General features: G+C 49.6%; 1 protein-coding gene across 10 annotated transcripts in view; it reads right to left on the reverse strand.

The window, feature by feature from the left end:
• Window positions 1-81: 81 nt before the first annotated feature.
• Window positions 82-15,101, reverse strand: part of LOC143211415 (cyclin-dependent kinase 4) — a 39,048-nt gene continuing 24,028 nt past the window's right edge. Inside the window, exons 1-5 of one of the 10 annotated variants that reach the window (XM_076429094.1) lie at window positions 8,413-13,857; window positions 1,956-2,617; window positions 1,326-1,670; window positions 1,098-1,258; window positions 82-1,011 (exon numbers count right to left, since the gene is read on the reverse strand). In XM_076429094.1, the coding sequence (XP_076285209.1) occupies window positions 792-1,011; window positions 1,098-1,258; window positions 1,326-1,670; window positions 1,956-2,597 (1,368 nt within the window). In that variant the 5' untranslated portion in view covers window positions 2,598-2,617; window positions 8,413-13,857 and the 3' untranslated portion in view covers window positions 82-791. The other 9 variants (XM_076429090.1, XM_076429091.1, XM_076429093.1 and 6 more) reach the window with 9 other exon arrangements.

Below are 15,101 nucleotides of genomic sequence, written 5' to 3' on the forward strand. Positions count from 1 at the left end.
TTTGAGCGAGGCAAACCTCTCTTACAGCTCTAAGTTTCGCAAGTCAGCCGAACATCGGTATATAAAACTATAAAAAAATCTTTATTTTATTGTACAGTCTTTTTCGAACTTCTTCCACATATCCTTACAAACTGCGCGTGCTAAGGTGTACATAAATATCATTAGCAAAGGTTCTATACACCGTACGAAAGGTAACGTTGCGTCGTTGAACGTCGTCGATCGCATTTCATATACATATGGCAGTGTGCTTTCTGGTTTCTGACGCGGAAGATCCAAGGTGTCCCTCCACCGGATCCGAAGCGGGTCTGAAGAGGCCCCAGTCTTACGAGAACGCTGCTTAATCCTACGCTTACGGCTACGTACAATTATATAGAAATTTAAGGCATATGGTTTCGAGTGCTTCGAGAGCGATCCCGACTATCTGGAATCGCAGGTTGAATAACATTCGTTTTAGGCGTCGAGGCGCTGTTTAAACCTAAATAAATAACGTATCGATAAATGCTAACCGCTAAGCATGCTAACGATGAAAATCCTACCGGTTATGAACCGAACAGATCGGCGAGAAGCTCGTTGCTTGAAACGCTCGTGGGAATTAAATATGACGATAGTTTCATCAAGCGGCTGCAACAAAGGCGCTTTGCAATTGTAATTCTGGAACGGGAACGCCGGTATTCATGAGCGCAGACCAGTTTGAAAGATCCAGATTGACCGTACGGCCAAGAAAGCAATCATTTCTGTGCGTGATCGAGTCGCGGGACGTCTGCTTAACGAGGGGACGCGAGAAATAATCATCACGAGCTGTCCTCGGCAAAATACCTGTGTCTGAGCGCTTGAGCCGCGGTCAATCGACTGTGGGGATCGAACATGAGCAGACTCTTGATTAGATCTAGACCGTCTTCGTTGAGGTCCGGTATTATTTCTGCTAGAGGTTTCGGTTGGCGGTATGGGAACGCTGTCCAACTGAGGGACACGTTCTCGGGCCAGTCTTCTTGCGATGGGGTGCCTATTACCCTGCAAAACAATCGCGAAATATCCATTAATCATTCATTTCATGTTTCTGTATTTGTTCAATTAAAGAATCATTCTGATAGACTTACTGAAAAATCCTGTCGAGCTGGTCGCCCTCGCTTGTGCCGGGAAACAGGGGTTGCAGTCGACTCAATTCAGCTAGGATGCAACCCACGGACCATATGTCCACGGGAGTTGCATAAGAGCAGCCCAAAAGCACTTCGGGTGCACGATACCATTGCGTCACAACCTGAAATTCACGAATTGTCAAATCGATTCGTTTGAACGGGGGGAGGAGAATTAGTTGGAGGACGCACCACAGAAGTCAATCTCATCTCGAAGTCGTATGTCTTAGCCAGGCCGAAATCTGCGATCTTTATTCTACCCTCCTTGGACACCAGCAGATTCTGCGGCTTCAAGTCCCTGTGTATGATCCGGTGGCTGTGTAAAAATTCGACACCCCTGAGTATCTCCCTTGACATCTGCTTTATCAGTTCTGGCGGGATACCTGGCCGCGGACACGAGGACATGTAGGACTCGAGATCCCGTTCCACGTGCTCGAACACCAGCCACAAGGTCAGTCCCCGGTCCAGCCTTTCCGATCGTCCATCGGCCGAGGGCAAGTGCAGATAATTCCCTTGACAGACGTCCAGCAGTCTCACCTATATCCAGGATGCAAATTGCAATCACGATCTTGCGAGATGCAAGCGGAGAGAGAAGAAGAAAGGGTCCGAAGACGAGAGTTTGGATTGAGAAAAGAAAAAGAGAGTCTCAGGATGAGTGGATGATGGATGATGGAGACCAGCTTCGGTATGACCGGTTGAGGATCAAGAATAGAGGTTGTCTCCCGATGTATAGAAGATAGATGACGCAAGAAGAGAAGAAGAAGAGCTGAAGACAGGAGACAGAAGGTGGAAAACGCGTATAAAACATGAGGAATATCTCACAATGTGTGGGTGCTCGAATCTCTCCAGTTGTTTGAGTGTGGCGATCTCCCTCAGAGTCGAAGACGGTAGTCCATCCTCGGTGAGTGGTACCCTGACTTTCTTCAAAGCAACGACCTGTCCAGTGTTCGAATCCTTGGCCTTGTAGACTGTGCCATAAGCTCCGTTTCCTATCAGAGACAGTTCCCGATAGTACGCACCCTCTCCCAGCAGGGAAGTCTGAATCTGCACGTCGCTGTCCGTCTCGGACTTCCTGCTGGAGCTGGCTGAGTGCTCCTGCTGGCCGTACTTCATCTGCACGATGGTCTCGAAGCTGCCGAAGTGTCCCTCCTTCGAAGATCCAGGCGTCACCTTTGCCGGTCCTTCTAAACTGGTCTGGATCAGTTGTTTCGTTCCGTCCAAGGATTCCTCGGAGATCTCAAAAGGACTAGTCACTGCTATTCCTCCTGGGATCAGCTCCACAGTATTCTCGGACAGCGAGGCTGCTACCGAGCTGGCTAGCTTCTCCACGCTCTCTAAGTCCTCCGTGCTCAGATCCTGGTCCTTTTTTTGAGAAGCCTCGGAGAACTTGGACTTCTTCGGAGGCGTCGGCGATGACAGGTCAGGTCCGAGCTCGGAGCTCGGACGTCGGGACGTGCCGGCCATCACAACATTTCGGCTTCTACCTGGAACGAAGAAGTCTGCGTCTAGTTTTCTGCTGGAGTCTCTGCAATTGTCGATAATTCATGATATGGTCGGGACTAGAGCGGTTGGGGATGCTGGGTGAGGGTACGGATATATTGGAGCGGTGGACATACAAACAAAAATCACCGCTTCACTATATTCCCGTACTTAGCTATGGGAGGAGTACCATGCAAGTATTAGGTTACTCTGCGAGTCGTGCAGCTTCTAATTGCACTTCAGGTTCTTATAGAAACCTTTTTGTACGTCTCAGAATCATGTTTTTTTTTTAAATTGATTATTATTACGATTTTCAAAAAGTTAGATTACAAAGAAATTAAATGCTTGTAACACGATCGAGGGTTCTTCAGAGTTAACGTAAGTTGGACGGGTTTGAGCCAAACGAAATATAGGTGAGTCCCGGGGTTCCATTAAATTTTACGTGCGCGATTCTGCCGCGCCGTCTGCTGCGCGACATCTGCACCGACACCTGCGTTCGTATAATAGCGCTGCCTCATCGTCGGCTTCCCGGAACATCTTGTAAATGCAAGAACGGCCCCATTGTACAGCCTTAACGGGGTCCTTGCCCTTTGTTTTCTCCGGCACGATACCGGTCGTCGTCGGGCTCACCAAAAAATTGTATTACCTTCGTGCAGAAAACGGCTCGACGGAAAACGTTCACTATCTTTCCCAAAAGAATGCGGGAACACTTTTAGTCCGTCTATTATGCCAGACCACTAATTATTTATTTACACAGGTCGATGTTTCATACAATTTCTACTCAAAATGGCGAATCAAGGAGACTGGATTCATGAGAGTGCTCGTTTTCGAAATGAAAACTCTTGTGTATCAGATCTCCTTCAGAAATATAAATGAGAAGCACGATTCTCCAGTCTCCGAGGCAGACGGCGCGGCGCGGGATCCTGAACACGGTTATGGCACCTCTCTTTCGTGAATTCGGTGGATTTCCGGGAGATTCGCGTGGTTTGCGCGTGCTGTCGAACACGAACTCAGCTTGTCGAAGGAGACAACGACTGATATCTCTCTCTGTCTGTGTACACTACAAGGTAGATTGAAGGTGTCCGTGTCTCGATAATACACCACTGAGTTGTGGCGACGAGATACGAAGGCCTAGTTCCCGTTCCGCGGCGCACACGTTCGCCGCTGAGGACCAAGGGACGCGAATAGGCGAACCACGTGGTCCCCGAATGTTTACATAGACCAACAAGGGTGCAATAAAACAAGCTCGGTTATCGGCCCGCGGGATTTACAAGGTTTATCGTCGAACCGCGCCGTCAATTTTCCTCCGACGAACAGGCTTTTATCACAGGCGGGACACACCGTTTCTGAATGAACTGTTTCATTTGTACATTTGTACAACGATAGCGACGCCTAGATTCCTCCGACTCGTTTTTTCCACAGCTCTTAAAAGCTGTCATCGAGACCATAACCACCGTCATCGCTGCAGAGGAAGCCGACTGTTATGGCCTTTGATTAAATTGTTTTATCAACTTCCTTTTGTGATAAGCTCGGCTGAAAAAACCGTTTCGAGTCGGAGTTACGTCATTCGAAAGAGATTTCGGAGCGAAAGTAACCCTTCGAGGATCATGCGTTTTGGTTTCTCTTTGGACGATGTTACAGATGTAACAATTATTTAGACCTCCTGATTCACAGATATTTTTGAATTTGAACCATTGAACAATTAAACATATCTAATCAATTTTTAAAGGCTTATCAGAGCCAGCACGGAGTGTGGACATCGTTCCCGAAGAATTAGACGAAGTTTCTAACAGGTTGGCGTTCGTTCCCGCGGAACGCTATCTCGAGAGCGGTTTCTTGGAAGGATCGCGTCCCTGCCCGAGCGTCGTTTTAACGGGACGAATGCCGGCGCTCCGGGAAATCTATTCCACGAAGGGAAAGGTGAGACTTCAGCCTTGAACTTCGTCGGCCGAGGGAACGGAACGTCAACGGCATCGGTTAAGCTCTGGGAATCGAGAAAAAATCGTAGGCGATAAGGTCGTTAGGGTACGACCGACGATAAGAATCCCGGTGACGGAAAGAAGTACGCGAAGAATGTTAGGAAGATAAATATCGGTGGAGATATTTCGAAGATTCTTCGAGTCGACGAAGTAATCCGGAACATGGTTGCACAACGACGACGCTCTGCCATCGGTATCTTCGACCAGAAACGTTACACGTGTTGGCCCGCTGTTTACGAACTACATATGTGGCACGGAACGATAATGGCTACCGGGTGTCAATCACGCGTTGTCTGGATCGCAACTTAATCGTGCCCGTTAGAACGGAGCAGACTATGAATGAACCGATTCTCGTACACGAGACCGCCCCACTTATCAACCGCAGCCGTTGGAAGTCCGGCACGATGGTCAACCTGCTAACTAACCGCTAACAAACGTGGTAATAATTTATCCTAAGGCATTGGTGTCGTCTCTGTCGAATAAGTGGAAGCAATTACATACAACCCCTACAGTGATTAGAAATTCTTCATCCCTAATAATTGCCTGGAACAATAAGCTACGAAAAGATCATTGTAGCACTCAGAACTGTGGGAGTAAGAGTTGTTGGTCGAATAAAGAGATGCAAAGTTCCCGAAAAGGGGGCATGAGAATGAAGGGCACATATTCGAGGGCGAGAATGGAATGTGATCGATCGAGGAATTGGAAATTAGAGGGACGGTCAGGAAACGACGACGCGGCCCGTGTAAGTAGGTTCGACAGGAAGCAACTCGTAGACGACTGGCAGTGTAAACAAGAAGGCGCCAGTGGATTTAGGATTATTCATGGGGTTGACACTGCTATCTGTTCTGAGGTCTTTCACACGGGTGACGGAAGAACACTTACAACACTCGGCCCTCCCCATTCACCACCGCGCTTCTACTGCTACAGACCGAAGCAGCAGCAGCAGCTCGCGAAGGTCTCTCTCCTTCTTTCGACTACGCGAAGCGGATGCACGCGAGAGAAGTACCGCGACGGGTTCACGATCGATCCGGAATTTACGACTCCGCGTCTACCGATGAATGGAGACCGGTTCCGGCTAACCCGGGTTCTGCGGACACCGTCTCGCGGAAAAGCGCCGGCCGATTACCCGATGGAGCACGGACGCGATTATTGATTTATCTTGTCGCGGTGACTAATCGACTGGCCGACCGTTCCACGCATGGCCATTCGAAAGTTTCGCGTGGCCAGCACGTCAAAACATCCATCCGACGCGAACCACGCACTTCTGATTCTTTATTCCACTTCCACGATCTCCCCGAACACGTTGACGATCCATTTTGAACGTCTATTTCCCTCGGGATTAAGATCAGACTTTATTCTGGCGTGGAAGAAGATGTATCTCTATGTAGAGCGTCCTGGGAGGCGTGGCTTTGCTGCTCCCGGCTCCTACGGAGCCAGAGCATTGCTCCACGGGGAAAACTATCCTTATACTCGATCTAGAACGATTTAGAAAAGAGTGAACCCCTTCGAACCGAGTCAGAATATTAACAGGCAACTAGAAATCGACGGTAATTCGACGCCTCTGATTTCAAGGTATCACGTGCTCGGCCACGTGGTCGCTGACGACGTTTCCTACGCGCGTGGTTCGTAAACAAGAGAGAAGTGCGGGGGATCCACCCCCGCCAGTGGCAGACCCTTGTCTTATCTTCACGTCTCGCGACATTCCAGGTTCTCACGTTCCGCGAGATACGCTACCGTTACGTGACCGGCGTTCTCACGACCGAAAATCGCCGTGGACTAGAGAAGGGCTATCAAATACAAAAATAAGACCCATCAAAGTCCCCGATAACCTGCTCACCAGCGAAAGCACTTGGTGAAAAGACAGACCAGAGACTCCCAGAGTCTTCCGAATGCTAAATCTTGGTATGTAGCTAGGAAGAGTTCGGCTTTTTACCAGGGGACACGAGCAACAAGTGTCGCCGTATCGTCGGTGCACTTAGGGGGCCGGGTGTCCGCGGATAGTTTCTGAGCGTGGACGATGGAAGACGATCGTACGTTTCAGAGCAAAACGAGTCTCTGGCACTCGGTGATACTCGTTTCGAAGTGGGTTGGTCGTCGAAGCTGTGTATTGGTCCGGCGAGAGTCTGGTCTCTGTTGACTTACCCAGCCGGCTAGGTGCTGACCTCCCACGAGAGAAGCTCGGAGCGACGGGTAGCCAGACGGAGGCAGCAGCCAGCGATGCGCCAGAGGAACAAAAACAGAAGTGGCTGGATGTTGGCTGGCTCCACGTGCCGGAAACGGTGTATCGTTGGGGCCCCAGGATTCTCGTGTGCCCCAGGAGGCGGAGGCGTCGCGAGGCGTCTTTGTTGCAGCGATGTTTGTTGCGTGACGAGTAAGATCAAGAGAAAAACCCGGGGAGAGTGAGAAAAAGAGAGAGAGAGAGAGAGAGCACAGGACGAGCACGAGCACACGAAGGACTGGCGAGAGGCGGCCGGTAGCGAGTTGTTCTCTCGAGAAACAGAAAGAGAGAGCGAAGAGGACACGACGGTCGACCACTCGCGAGCGTAACCCAACGGCGACTCGACGAATCGTTGTGCAGCCGAAGCGCAAACGTGCCGCACGAAAACACGCTGGTAAGCGAACTGCACTGTGGACCGACCTGAAAAGTACTGACACCGAGCGACGGACACGCATACGGGCAGAGTCAGTCGCTGCCGAACTGTACACTGGCAACTGGCTGTGCTGTGAGTGAGCCTAGCTTGCTCTCTCCCGAGGGGACTTCGATCGAGCCCCGTTCGCATCGACCGCTACCGACAGCTGCCACTGGCCCTTCCAACACGCTCCTGCTGCTTTCTGCCTTCACACTGACTTTACTCGCTCCCGTCGCTTTCTACCGATGATACCTCACCACGATCGGCTGCTTATGCACGCGGGAGGACGAATGCGACCCGACGCCGACGCCGACGTCGGGTCGTACCCGCGACACGCGAATTAACCACTGACAGAACCGTCGACGATCCTCCGCGGTTTATACCCTCTACCAAGGACCCGATGACGATTTACAAATTACCACGCACGTTCCAGGAAATGCCGTCACGCTAATACTCGAGGGAACACCGTGATTCACGACGTTATGCTCACGCTAAGCCTCTTATGACGCGGCGCGGAGTGTCTGATTTGTCAATTTCGGGGAACGGGATCTTCTGGCATGCCGGAATGCGAGATGATTGTAGTGAGTCACATGAAAATCGTTTTCTTCTGTTAATATTTTCAACAGGTCGTAAACGATGTACCCGTTATATTAAATCCATCTGGTGTTCCTTCTGCTTTATGATTCACCTACTCGTCTATACATATTATAAGCGAGCATTTGTTACAAAGTAAACGTTCGAACACTACTTTGTCCGGTCCAAACGGGCGTCTTACGCTACCAATCGAAAATTCTGTTCAGACTCGGAATTATTAATAGTTCTCTACGTTTTTACCAGCGAAACTAATTGACCATGATTTAAGCCGGTCGTTGCAAAAGCGATGTAAGGATCCCGTCAGTTTAAACGTCCACGCAGGTCGCTCTAGCACCTCACCGTCCACGTGATCGTGCGGATTCCTCGTCTGGTTCGTTTTCGACCGTACTTCCTCCGGATTGCGGCGAGGGGGTACGGGAAGAAGATGAAGAAGCAGCAGAAGAAGAGGAGGCCAGAGTAGTCACGCGAGAGCGTGCGAGAGGGGGGACAGAATCGTGAGAGTGAGCAAGATTGTTCCTCGAAGGGAGGGAAACGCGGAGGATGCGCAAAATCGTCTGCAGGACGAGGTCCTTCCGTGGATACAGGATACTCACGCACAGGAACGGCATTGTCCACGGCCGGGTAACGATCCTACGCTTTCCTACGTTCTTCCAGTCGAGGACTGCTCCATTTGTCGTACTCTCGAAGTGTCGGAGAGAGATTTGTCGTCACTTCGCGGTCACACTTCACAGACTTCAAGTTCGAGCGGAACTCGTGAACGAGGAGAACTTTTCCGAGGAGACGAACACCACGTGGCCGAGGCGTTCTCACGTTAACAGGCCGATTGTCATCGCGGTTGCTGCACCATCGACAGGTCGTTGTTCCTGACGGTGGCGCCAGGCAGCGCAGCTATAGTCCTCGAGAGGAGTCCCGGCTCTTTCTCTCTCCCGTCAGCCGATCAGCGTCCGCTCCGCGTCCCGAAACATGAATGGAATGCTTCCCCTGGCGGCCGATGTACGCGAGAGACGACGGCTCTGGAATGGAATGGGCCGGGAGAGTCTCCAGGCCAGGGCCGGAACATTATCCTCGGAACCCTTCGTAGGGCGACCGGCTGACAACTAGCCGAAGGGGTTTCGAGTACGCCACCGAGTCCCACGCAACCCCCTACGAGCACACAGCCCGTAAAATTTCCCTTGAAATCGAAAGGAGCACTCTCGACGAGCCAAATCGGTCCTCTCCTCCCCTTCGCCGGCATCAAAATCGTCGGAAATGAGGCGGAAAGTAATTGGACGTGAAAGTAAAGAGCGTGCAGCTAGATTGAAGGAGCAACATGAGTCCGCGGACGGGTCCAGGACATTTTCTTTCCGCCTAATTGAGAGATGTCCGGCGCCGCGATCAAACGAGACGTCACTGTCGCCGCGAGGACACGGGAGCGAGACGGGAAATGATTTCGCGCATCTGCGTGTGACTAAGACGCCGCGCGATGTATAGCGACGATTATGGTTATCTCTGGTGCTGCTTGTCGCTGGTGTATTCGAGCTAGGAGTTATCTCGTGTCGCGTGAAAAGGTAATCGCAGAATTTCCAAGAACGACATTCGTCTCTGTCACAAGACTGAAGCGCCGCGCCGCTACACTGTGCACAGTGTGTATCGATGGACTTGTTAACATTCAATGGAATTAACGTGACCAGGATTCTTGCGGTCGACCAGAGTGGGACGAGCTATGGGTGCTTTGCCGCGATAAAATGCAGGAAGCATCAATGACCAGGCGACTCATCTTCCACGGTTAACAAGTTAAATACTGGGTACATACCGTGATGGATGGCTCTCTGACTCAGATTGTTTGTCGCGCTCGACTCTAAACACTGGTCACCAGGATCGTGGACAATTTTTCTGTTCGGCTTTAATACTTCCGTAAAATTGATCCCTTGACATTTATATTTCGATTTCATAGCCATTCGGTTTTCTAGAATTTCCTTGTCGGAAAATGAAAATGTGTATATTAGAAAGTGGCAGAAAGCTTCGGAATAGACCAGGCAATTTCCCGAAATTAGATTTGCCAAGTGTACCAATGTAACAATTTTATAATTTTCCAAGAATTCTATTTCTCATGCCTCTCTCTCTCTCGACGAAATTTACATAGAGCCATCTTATAATTATTCCCGGGGATTTCATATCGCATCTGGGAATTACACGATCGTCAGCAATCGATCGTACCGCGAATCGCCTATTTCCGCGTCGCGAATCGACGCTGCACGCGATCATCACGAATAATCCGAGAAAACGACGGCGGCTGACTACGTGTTTTCCGCGAACGGCAAATAAAATAGATGGTCACCGTTTTCCCGGCTTAGCGAACTACTCGAGTGTCGTGAATGCTCGTGCAGGAAGAATAGGGGGCTGTTAACGCAGCGTTTAGGTGAGACGACGTGGCGGACGGAAAATGCGGCAATATTCCGAATGGACCGGGATCGTGTACCGCTGTGTTGTATAACAAGGATCCTATGCATAGGTTCTAGCTGGGCTGTTGCTTTATGTTCGCCGGCTGGTTGTCAGATTATTGAAAAAACATTCTGGTTGTTCGAGCCGGCTCCGAAAAAGCCAACGAATCCTTCAAGGATGCGGGCTGAAGGACGATAGTGTTGTATTCCGTTAATTAGTATTTTATTTGTAAGATACAACAGAATAGTAGTCGAAGACAGTCGAACGAGATGTGTACGTGCACATAGTAAAAATAGAAAAAAATGATCGAGGATAAAATCATATGTCATAATACGTCTCAACTTCCTGTGACCTTATTATTCTTTAAGACAACCCAATTTTTTTGGTTCCACCGTTTCGAGACGCGTGCCAGTCATAGGTTGTAGAAGAACAGGTGACAATCGAGTAAGGTGAGGTACCTGAAGAGCAAGGGACACGTCAACCGATCCATATCGAAGGTTATCGTCGCGCTTTCGATCGGCCTCGAAATTCAGAGAGCCGGCCACCTGGAAGCAGTGTGCACCTGGCAGACCCTGCACAGGCCCGCACAATATTTCGAAGCACCGAGGCAAGAAGAGAGAGACAGAGAGGTGGGAAGAGGGAGAGAGAGAGAACAAGGGAGAGCACAATGAACCGATTGTACGCCCTGAAGACCCACGGAATGCCACGGAAATGTGCATCTTATCGCTCGCGCTGCAACACCGCGCGTATCGACCCTGTCGTCGGGAGGCAGTACTCTCGATTCGCGTCTGGCCGAACCGCTAAAAATAATCCCCGTCTTTCAGATCGTCAGTTCGTCAGCCGGCCCATCGATCTGCAAAAATAAGACAGTCCTGCCAACCGTTTCCGTTCATTGGGGCGGTTTCAACGCGGAAGATGGTTTTTCCTACTTTTGGAGTATTTTAAGGGATGCGGCAAGCCTCTAAGGAGCAAAGGTCATTGTCTACGTCGCGTGGTGAGGGGGAGTCGAGGCAATCATTGGACGAGCCGTGGTTTGGTGGGGATGATCGCGAGACGCAAAGGAAGAACGATTCCTCAGAGTTAATCTTAATTATTTTAATCTAAGATAAAGTCTGCCTACTACAAAGCTTACAAACGACATATAACTAATTGTATGCGAATTACCTAACGCCACCGTAACGTTACACCATTGTTTACACATTTGATCGGGACATATGTCGTGAACACTCGCGGCGCGACACCCTCCCCTATCGGATCCAGGGGATCGTTTGTTCTGGGTCGGTGGTGTAATCAGTAGTTTCGTTTATTCGTGGGTCCGAGCCGACGGGTCCGCCTCGATCGATTCCAGGCACTGGCTGCCGGCCCCGTCGGTGGGGCCTTATTGTGGGACCCCGACATTGTTCCCGTCCGTGGCACGGAACGCCTCCGGTCTCGCCAAACTAGACGGCAGACTGGTTTTTGCCCAATTTAGATCCCCCATTGTTCGGCCCGGCTTGGAATGAAAATAGAGAATACGCTGCCGACTGTATTCCGGTCGTGCGTTGCATAGGAAAACGCGGATGGAGCCTGCTTATGCTTCAAACGAATCTAGTGGACGCTCAAGGTCGTTCTGTGGCTCTCTTCGTCAGATCCTCCCCCAAACATCATCATTTCTGTCTGAATCAACCCTTAAACAATTCTGTCGGTTCCAAATGCTGACAAGTTCTACAGAAAATTTCGACGAATTACGCTGATAGATTGTTCCTGTGATTTCGATGCGCAGGAGTTTATAAAGTGCATGCCACTGCATGTGCATCCAACGCACAGTCTCCAAAGATCAAATATGGAGGAGCAGTGCTCGGAGAACTGCATTGCCGACGCCAGGAACCTGTCTTTTCGATTCACGGTTAGGAAAGTCTCCGTTTTAACGATCACGGATGCAATTGCACCCGTTGCAGAGCGCAGTTCCGCGGTGTCGCGTCCCCGGAAATTCTGCGTCGTCATTGTTGCACGTCGCCCAGTGTTAATTAACGGTGACAAGTCCCGGGTACCGGTTGAATCGAGCGCAGGCTCTATCGAGCTGAACGTTGAATATTTAAAGGTTCGCCGAAGCACGGCGCGCAACGATTTAAAATATATTCTGTTCCATGAACCGGTCGGAATAATGAAACGATTTTCATTCTATTATTCCTACCCGGATGAGGATGAGTTCCTGGCCGCGTAATTTCATGGATACTTGGCCAGGGGGCTGTCCGTTATACAGAAATGCAATTTTAATTCTACGCGCGCGACGCGTGTGTTGCAACGACGACCCCGCGGGCCTCGCCTCGAATCTCGGCGGCAGGAAAACGCCGCGCCCGATTTACGTGAGGTCAATGGGCAAATGAAATTCTTTCGGGTGACAGCCATGCGGGAATTCTAATCGGAACATATTTTCACGAAACGCGCAAATCAAACACATCGTGTCAACGAACCCGAACTGTGTCGAATAAAATCTACAAACTTGAATCAATCACCAATTAAATTCACGCATCGTAGGCTCGTTGCGAAGGTGGAGGAAGATTCATTCCTTTTAAAATTTCCTTTTACCCTCTCGCGTTCCGTTCGATCTGACCTAGAAGCTCGACATTTCCTTGCTGAAATGCATGAATCGAGCAGTTCGTATTCGCGGCATGCGTTAAGTTGAGAATTAGATTTATACCAGAATTGAATGCCAATAGTGGTCTAATTCAATTTGTAACTCGTGTCGTCCTACTTTCGTTAGATAAATGGCGGTCTGGCGACTCGGAGACTGTTCTGAAATGGCAATGGCTGGACTGTGGATCCGTGTGCTAAATAAAAATTGTCTACATCAATTGCAAGAAACAGTTTTTATTTCTCTACTGATTAGAAAAGAAAATCCACAGTCTACATATGCTCCAGAAAATGAGATGAGAAGGGTGCTACCTTTTACGTTTTTACGACGCCATCGATGCTTTCAGGCTATCAACACGAGATCACCTGCACAAGAGCACTCGTGCCGCTGTGTTGCGGGGTGAGATCGTTCAGATTGGACGCGCGGTGTTCCTGGCATCGAATAAAGCAGCCGGTGACTTATTCTTCGAGCAGGAAGATCGCAGATTGCGCAGCAACCTCCGCAGCCATCCGTCGCAGCGAAGATCAATGTTGCCCGACCGATCTGAGAAGGCAGTCTCGCGCATTCCAGCCCGGTTTCACCATATCGAGAAGCTGGTTAGAGGAGGAAGAAGCAGAAAATGAAGGGTCGCGGCCGTGCAACGATCCAGACGTCCCGGAGAAACTCCTTTTTCCGCGAGAGTCACACCTGTTGAACTTTCATAAGCGACTCTCTCGTTAAATCGCCGTAATCGATTGCTAATTACCCTTATGCAATTTGCAGCACTGAGCCAGCGTCTCCGAAAGCCCCCTTGAGGCAAGCATCCGACGGAGATTAGAAGTTACAAAGTATGAAGAGTACTAGACTTAAATTGAAAGAAGAACTTCGAAGAAAATGTATTTCCTCTTTTAATAATTTTTGGGAAACCGACAATAATGTGTCATTCAATTTTTCCAATCTCTTTGCAGTTTCATATTCGACCGGGCCATTCTCATTGTCAATGCATAAAGATGAGCGGTGAATTTGTTTTCAAGACGTCCTCGGAGTTAATGAACCCTGAAATCATCAGATGGAACCGCAACAGACAGTTGCTGCCTTCTTCCCGACCGAGAGCAGGATCATTTATCTTCCAACATTTGTTTCCTGGTCAGCTTAACAGCTCTTCCAACAAGCCGGACTACTAAAATGCACTTTTTTTCTGATCGTATCGATGGTCCGAGTTAAACCGGGCCTCGAGCATTTTTCTTTTTGTTACGACGGAGCTCTGGACAATGTTCGGTGCGCAAGAATGGATTGAACGTGGATCAGGTATTCCTCGGATATTCCTCGGGGTTTCTAGAATATCTCTCAGCGCTTATGGCTCTCGGTAAAGCGAGTCGAAATGAATTATTCGATGTTCAGTGGGAACGACGTAAGGTTAAAATGATCGATATCCCACAGAGTACCGTAGTTCTCGACCCCTCGAACTTCGCACCTGCGGTCTTGCAGGCCGATTCGGGGTCCGATTAATTCTCCTGCGTGGCTGCGTTCTGCCTAGCAGGTCCCGTTAGCTTTGCATGCACGCGCTTTCGTTCGAGGACTCGATCGTCTGGATCAACGGTGTACCGATCGTCCATTGGCTGGCGCCGATTTCGCTCGCGGAAAAGTCCGTTTCCCTTTCGCGACAGGATGCCCCGAGAAATAGAGAAGGGACGTCCGGTTGGAAAATAGGTGACGTGCATCCATCCGTTGCGGAAATAGCCACGGTTCGAGAAGCCGAGGGTGGGAGAAGGAGAGAAGACGTGTCTGGTGCGATGGACCATTCCTTAAAACAGGTGCCATTCATTTCAGGTCGCAGAACTTGTAATAATATGTATTAGGTGGCTAGTCGAATGTGTTACAGAGTTGGGCGTTATTCGAATGATATTTCATTCGAATTCCCAGCGAATAAAAATTTATTCGAATAAGCCAGCGAGCGAATACAGGTATCGAATGACATCGCGCTGACGACTCAGGGCCTCGAGTGTCGAGTGTCGAAAATAACGAATTAAGCGTTATTCGTAGGCTACGAATAATTTCTCAGCGAATAAAATCGTTATTCGTTATTCGAAATAAAATTTGCCCAACTCTGATGTGTTAGATTGGTCACTCCTTTAACTAAGTTCAATGTGTATAAGACTAGGTAATCCTCTGACACCAAGTGATTTTAAGAGTTTTAATCATCGACGTACGCACCACAGTTCCCGGTCGTCCTTGCACGTCATCTAGTGAGGAGATCGTTCCGCGTTCTCCG

This window comes from Lasioglossum baleicum, chromosome 8 (assembly GCF_051020765.1).
Source record: "Lasioglossum baleicum chromosome 8, iyLasBale1, whole genome shotgun sequence".
Taxonomy (NCBI): domain Eukaryota; kingdom Metazoa; phylum Arthropoda; class Insecta; order Hymenoptera; family Halictidae; genus Lasioglossum; species Lasioglossum baleicum.